The sequence below is a fragment of the Pangasianodon hypophthalmus genome, chromosome 13 (assembly GCF_027358585.1).
Source record: "Pangasianodon hypophthalmus isolate fPanHyp1 chromosome 13, fPanHyp1.pri, whole genome shotgun sequence".
Classification (NCBI taxonomy): Eukaryota; Metazoa; Chordata; class Actinopteri; order Siluriformes; family Pangasiidae; genus Pangasianodon; species Pangasianodon hypophthalmus.
This window is the reverse complement of record NC_069722.1, coordinates 13,687,875-13,695,582: the sequence shown is the minus strand read 5'-3', so window position 1 is coordinate 13,695,582 and position 7,708 is coordinate 13,687,875. Positions and strand designations below refer to the sequence as shown.

Sequence of the window (7,708 nt, the reverse complement as noted above, 5' to 3'; positions counted from 1 at the left end):
TCAAAATCCAAACAGGAAAAGCATTAATTAAGTTGTTATCTTCAGTGAACAGTGAGAACTGCAGCATCTCTAGACTCTGTGGTGGATCTGGCTGGTTTTTTTTTTTTATATCTTTCTTTTTTTAAAAAAAAAAAAATTATTTAATTGTAACTGGACTTTGGGTGTCATTTATGTAATGTCATTATCTAGTCAGTCATGATCTTTTTCTCTGAGTAGACACGTGAGTGTGACCCGTCAGGTGAATGACCGTGTGTGTGTGTGTGTGTGTGTGTGTGTGTGTGTTTTGATCACTGTTAGCTGCTCTGACAGAAGAAAACCTCAGAGCTCTCTCAGTAGTACATTGACGCGCTTCCTCTATAGAGTTTTGACCTCCAGAAGACTTAGTGTGACACATTTTTGTGTAGTGATGGCGGGTGTAACACGGTGCGTGTTGAAGCGGTTTCTCATGAGCAGCGGGAAACGGATCTTCCCGCAATCCACAGCAGCCCTGCGGGCTCAGCTACAGACGCACGCGCGGACCAGCAGCAGCGCCTCAGGTGTGTGTTTGCGCGCGCGCGCACAAATGAGCCCACGAACCGTGTTCTTTTACTGAGATTTTTTTCAATTTTGTTTCTATATTAGACTTGTTCATGAATTAGAGTCAGGTTTTGAGTTACAGTACATTCATTTTTTGAGTTTAGCTGAGTGTGGTATCGTTACTCGTTAGTTTGTTTAGTTTGTTACCTCAACCCGCTTTATCTCCTCGCCTGTCAGTGCGCGAGACGCCAGACTGAGGGTTTAGGGTGCGTTCAAGGACATCACAATTTATTCACTCAGTTTTTCAATAGATAGGAATAGTTTCTGGCTGTTTCTTTTTTTGTTTGTTTTTTCTCGTTACTTGAGCACAAATCAGTAGGAAACAGAGAAAAGTGAAAAGATATTCTCTGTGATGTCCAAGTCGAGTCACACTTCAGGAAATAAGAACTCGAATCAATATATAAAATGAAAAATGTGCTATAGGGAAATACCCTGCATGTGAACACCACATATGAGTTCATGTGAGTATGTGGAAACACTTGAAAGATACCAAATGTGTGGGAAAAGTGTTGTGGAAAACCCCCAAAATGAAGGATTATTATTATTATTATTATTATTATTATTATTATTATAGACTACTTGGGCGTGTTGATTGGCATTTTGACTGCAATCCAGAATGCTAGGGGGCACTTGGTTTCTGGAGTTCGAAGGCGGTTGCCTACCTTTGCCTAGTGCTACTATGCCTTGCAAAAGTTTTCATACCCACTGAACTTTTTGAACATTTTGTCATGTTACAACCACAAACAAAAATGTATTTTATTGGGATTTTATGTGATAGACCAACACAAAGTGGCACATAATTGTGAAGTGGAAGGAAAATGATAAATGGTGTCCAAAATGTTTTACAAATAAATATTTGAAAAGTGTGACGTGCATTTGTATTCAGCCCCTAAGTCACCTAATTAGTAGAGTATACCTGTGTGTAATTTAATCTCAGTATAAATACAGCTGTTCTGAGAAGCCCTCAGAGGTTTGTTAGAGAACATTTGTGAACAAACAGCATCATGAAGACCAAGGAACACACCAGGCAGGTCAGGGATAAAGTTGTGGAGAAGTTTAAAGCAGGGTTAGGTTATAAAACAATATCCCAAGGAGAGCATTAATCAGAGAAGCAGCCAAGAGGTCCATGGTAACTCTGGAGGAGCTGCAGAGATCCAGAGCTCAGGTGGGAGAATCTGTCCACAGGACAACCATTAGTCGTGCACTCCACAAATCTGGCCTTTATGGAAGAATGGCAAGAAGAAAGCCATAAGAAGTCCCATTTGCAGTTTCCGACAAGCCATGTGGGGGACACAGCAAACATGTGGAAGAAGGTGCTCTGGTCAGATGAGACCAAAATTGAACATTTCGGCCTATGTGTGATGGAAACATGGTGGTGGCAGCATCACGTTGTGGGGATGCTTTTCTTCAGCAGGGACAGGGAAGCTGGTCAGAGTTGATGGGAAGATGGATGGAGCCAAATACAGGGCAATTTTAGATGAAAACCTGTTAGAGTCTGCAAAAGACTTGAGACTGGGGCGGAGGTTCACCTTCCAGCAGGACAACGTCCCTAAACATACAGCCAGAGCTACAATGGAATGGTTTAGATCAAAGCATATTCATGTGTTAGAATGGCCCAGTCAAAGTCCAGACCTAAATCCAATTGAGAATCTGTGGCGAGACTTGAAAATTGCTGTTCACAGACGCTCTCCGTCCAATCTGACTGAGCTTGAGCTATTTTGCAAAGAAGAATGGGCAAAAATTTCACTGTCTAGATGTGCAAAGCTGGTAGAGACATACCCCAAAAGACTTGCAGCTGTAATTGCAGCAAAAGGTGGTTCTACAAAGTATTGATTCAGGGGGGCTGAATACAAATGCGCGTCACACTTTTCAGATATTTATTTGTAAAAAATTTTGGACACTGTTTATCATTTTCCTTCCACTTCACAATTATGTGCCACTTTGTGTTGGTCTATCACATAAAATCCCAATAAAATACATTTTTGTTTGTGGTTGTAACGTGACAAAATTTGGAAAAGTTCAGTGGGTATGAAAACTTTTGCAAGGCACTGTAAGTCCACCCCTGGTCAGTAATATGACATTATATGTTAACATGTTATTTTATGATAGTGCTATGAAAACATACCTGAAATGTAGGAAATGCTAATGTTCTTTAATTTGGCATCAGACATGATTTGAAACACTTGAAAGTATTGCTAGCATGTAGAGTCTCACCATTAACAGGCTACATCTGTGGGTACTTCTGCGACTCGAAGACACACACTCCTCACACCCAGTATTTCAACTAATTCATTAATTTTTTTTTGTTTTACTGAGTGCTGTATTTAGTCTTTCAGTATTCTGTGACTCAGAGACATTTCATGTTCTCTGGCAGTGTCCCAGCATGGTTTCTAGATAAACTGATTAGTGAAACCATGGTTAATGATGTGCGTGTGTGTTCACGTGCTCTCCTTTCATAGGAGTTTCTTTTTTTAACATACTGTACAATGCCCCATGAGAAATGAATTTAAATCCAAGATGAATGCCAGAAGTCAGAAAATCAGTTTTGATGTGAAAAAATTTGAAAAATATGGAAAATGGTGGGAGGGAGGAATGGATAAATATTGCTTTTTATATAATATTCGAGTATACTATTAACTAAAATGACTCACTGAATTTGGGGGCTAAAGTGACTCACTCTCAGTATAATTTATAGAAAACTCTCAAAGTCTATGCCCGAATGCTAATCTGCTCTTAAACTTGCCTTTTTCTTTCTAATCTACACCAAATATTTATTTGTTCTCAACAACTCTAACTTTAAACCAATATCAGCAACCTCGAATGCACTCTTCCTGTCCACAGTGCTGGGGCATTGATTTGGTAGTTTGTGTGTGTGTGTGTGTGTGTGTGTGTGTGTGTGTGTGCGCGCATTCTAATGTGATCATGACATTATGGTTGACTTTACAGATCACATGCACCTCACATTTGCAAGAAAGTATTCTTTAATCGTGTGTGTGAGTGAATGTTTATGTGCATAGTAGTGCAAAAGTAGGTAAAACGACGTAAAGATTACATTTTTTATCTTTAAGTGATTCCTTTAGTGAGGCAACTCAGTAGTGATGAGGAATTAGTGATTCTCTTAAATAATGACTAAGGGAGTGAGTAGGCCTTACACCAATAGATAAAGGATAACAATGTGCTCATATTAAGCTACATTATTATTATAATTTACAATATCTTATCATTAGGATGAATCATTCCTTCTAATTGTGTTCATTTCAGTGACCAGGATAGATAGCTGCTTAAATAAGTACCTGATAGTATGCAATATACTGTATGCCATAACCTATATCTATGCATGCAATACATAATTAAACATGCAAATTTTAATACAGACATTCCTGGTGTAAAAGAGCGCACTTTGGTTGCCATCAAGCCGGATGGGGTTCAGAGGCGTCTGATTGGTCAGATCATTAAACGCTTTGAGCAGCGAGGGTTCCGCTTGGTAGGTCTGAAGATGGTGCAGGTGAGTGTTTGCTTTTGCTGTGTTTGATGTGTACACACATGGTGAGTCTGAATTACACAAAGTGTTGTCAGATGTGGGTAGTTGAACACTACATTTACTTCATTACTTTGATTTGGATAACTTTTTGAATAAATTGATTGTGTACATGTGTGCATTTTCTTTTAATTGGAGATTTTTTTTAACCCTAACCCTAACACATTTGTAAAGACAAAAATGTACTTTTAAAGAAAAACATTAATGACACTTTATCAGTGATTATAAATCGACTTTAGAAAGCATGTAATCACTTTGGTCATAAGCATCATCCACATCGATCTCTCTAGTCTTATCACTTGAGGTAATGGTCAGTCATGGCATTTCATGAACATAAGCCACATCATCGTTTTTGATTAGACTTATCACTGTTCACTCTTGCATCAGTGCTGAAATCAAATCTGCTGAAATCGCAAACATTTCTACATCATTTCGGTGAAATATATTTGTTTTCTTAAAGCAGAGATATAAATTTATATTAAGGGCAGAAAACCGCAATTTTGGTCGAAACCTAATTTTATATCGTTTCATCATTCCAGTTTTTCTTTGCCACTGTCCTCTCTGGCTTGCTCATTAGGGATATAGATCTACTGTATGTTCAGATTTCAGTAAAGCTGCTTCGTGACCATGTTATTTGTAGCTGGGGGAATGCTTGCAAAATTTGAAAAGCTAGCCTTAAGTCTGCTGCTTTAGTTGAGGTTTCATTTGTGGATTCCTTTTCACATTTTTTCCATTATTTGGCTTTGACTCATTTGTAATTGGGATCTGAGATACGCTTCAGTGGATTTTGGTTGAAAAATTAAGCCTGAACGTGAGATAAATTTCTGGAGTACTTGAGGTTTTTGGCTCGTCTACCCACCTCTGGCTAATGGTAATGAAAAGCAGACTGGTTTTATACGAAAACAGTTTCTTTGTATAATATTATGAGATGTTATTGAAATACACTGAGTAATGATTTATTATTATATGCATGTTTTAGGTATCTGAAGAATTACTGGCCCAGCATTATGTGTCTCTTCGTAAGAAACCATTCTACCCCAGTGTACTGCAGTATATGACCTCAGGGCCTGTGGTGGCAATGGTGAGGATCCAGAACTAAAACTGAAAACTAGGAAACAAAGCAACTCCAGACATAACTAATCTAATCTAACTGCTGTCTTCCTACATTATTTTGTTTTAACTTGAGATAATAAGATAATGTCTCAGTAATTTTCATCTAGACTGCTGTCTCATCACACAATCTACCCAACATAAGGAAATGGTTGCAAAACAGTAGACCTAGACCTGTTGCAGGTTCTGAAATGTGAACTTTGTATAAAGGGCTACCCTTTTCCTTATGAGCCAGTGTCTTAAAGGGACCAGTGACATTCAAACCAGAACCCAGATAACACACACAGTTTCAATTTATTTGCTAATTGATGTTGTCACTAAAACGTTTTTTTGATCATCTGCTACTTTCAGCCTTGTTCTATCATAATGTGTGAATTAAATCATTTAGTGTTGCAAGAAGGCATTCCCTCTTGGTGCTGATTTATTTATTTAACTTGCACAATTTCACCATGCGACATGCAGATTCACAATAAGAGCATAAATAAATGCCTTAATTTTGATGCCTGAAGCTACAACATCACTGAAATAAGTCTAAGATAACTCCTAGGACCTGATGTGAGCTGCAAGTATTTTCGTTGTATTAACACTTTTATCATGGTTTAGAAATAATTCTGACAAACCTGATCATTAAAGGTTCCATACAGTTGGAAAGAAAACACCAACAAGAAACTACAAAGGGCATTCCTTTATATAAATGGCAAGAACTCCCAGAAACACTTTCAAGCCCTTCTCCAATTACAACCATGCTTTGGCTGGACAGTGGCTGCATTTCAGTGAAACTCATACATGCACAGACAGTAACCTAACCTCAGGATCGAACCAGGTCCACTGGAGCTGTGAGGCTTCTGCGCAACCCACTGCACTATATTGGTCATTGTGGGTTTAATATCACTCACTGATTATATGAATATTGGTTAATGCACATGTTGATTATTTAGCGTATTTATTTTATAATTAAAAACATCAATTAATACAAGTGTTAGTTATTTTAGTAAAGGTGTGTTAGTGCTAAAGTTCTATACATAACCCATGTGTTAAATAATGTCAGTTAAGGGAACCGTGATGCAAACTGTTACAAAAGCAGGCGACATGGACTTCCAATATCTAACCAATCAGGACAAAGAGGTGTCTCTATTTGCCTGTCAGTCATGTTTATGTTTCATTTTGCCTGTCAAATCATAAAGTATTCAGGTGTACTAGCTTAGACAGTGCATGAGTTTTGGGCAGGTGGCTTTGAAGGCAACACAGAAGGGAAGCTAGCTTCAACTAACTTCTGCCAATATTACTGATTATTTTACTGACTAACATCGCTTCAGTGAAATGGAGTGCTTCATTCTAACATGCCTCTTCTCATTCAGAGCAAGCTTCAAATTAAATGAAGAAATAAAGTTTGTTGGTATTAAGGTAAACATTCTATTGACTTTATGACCATCTTTTATAGGTGTGGGAGGGCCACAATGTAATAAAGTCAACACGTATGCTAGTGGGAGACACAAACCCAGCTGAAGCTGCACCTGGAACTCTGAGAGGAGACTTTAGTGTTCATGTTAGCAGGTAGACGTACACACTCAGTCACATGCACCAGGTCTCACTGACAGCTGATAGTAACTAAACATTTGCAAGATTTGTTTTTTCTTCAAAATAAGATGTTAATGCATTTTACTTAGGACTTACTTTGGGTCTGTGTTTAGTGGACAGGTGCCTAATGAGGGGTTCCTTCTGTTTTGTGTTAATGTTTCAGGAACGTTGTGCATGCCTCTGACTCACCTGAAGTAGCACAAAAAGAGATCTCGCTTTGGTTTCAACGCTCCGAGTTGATTGACTGGGTGTGTTGTGACCATGGCAACATCTACCATCCATGAGTGTGTGCTTGTGAATGTTAGTTATACCTCTTAATACTTTTAGAGAAAATTATTTTAAAAAGATTTTAACTCTGCAATGTATATTTTAATCATGTTCCAGAAATTTTCGTCATATATTTCCTGAATAGTTTGCCAAATAAATAAAATCTATTTCAAATTCACAGTATTATAAAAGAATGTTCAAAGTTTGAAGCCAAAGCATCCGATGTTTCTTAATGAATCTGTAAATTTTGCACAGGAACAACACTGTACAAGTGATCTAACAAAACAACTGCACATTACTGTAATACCAGCTATAAATGATTATGCCTTTGTAATAAATATTTTAATACTCTATATTATTATATTTGGTTCAATTATCCATTACATGAAAATCCCAAATCTGAAATAAAACACACAAAATTGTAAAGATTGTTGGAAATCAGCCACCACTGCACAGTGGACTGTGTGTAAAATGAGCTGGCAATAAATTAATGGTCAAATGAGTTTCCGGCTTTGCTATTGCATATGCAGTGCCCTTCAGAATTACTGACACCCTTCATGAAAATTAGATTTTACATTTACATTTTATGACATTTGGCAGACGCCCTTATCCAGAGCGACTTACATTCATCTTATTTAT

The 7,708-nt window shown here is 37.8% G+C and overlaps 1 protein-coding gene across 1 annotated transcript; it reads left to right on the top strand.

Annotated features, from left to right (window-relative positions):
* Positions 1-267: 267 nt before the first annotated feature.
* nme4 (NME/NM23 nucleoside diphosphate kinase 4) lies at positions 268-7,422 on the top strand. Its single transcript, XM_026916077.3, has 5 exons — positions 268-536; positions 3,951-4,081; positions 5,094-5,195; positions 6,666-6,778; positions 6,966-7,422. Exons 1-5 carry the CDS (start codon positions 407-409, stop codon positions 7,084-7,086), a joined length of 597 nt encoding a protein of 198 aa, XP_026771878.3. The 5' UTR covers positions 268-406; the 3' UTR covers positions 7,087-7,422.
* The last annotated feature ends 286 nt before the right edge of the window (positions 7,423-7,708 follow it).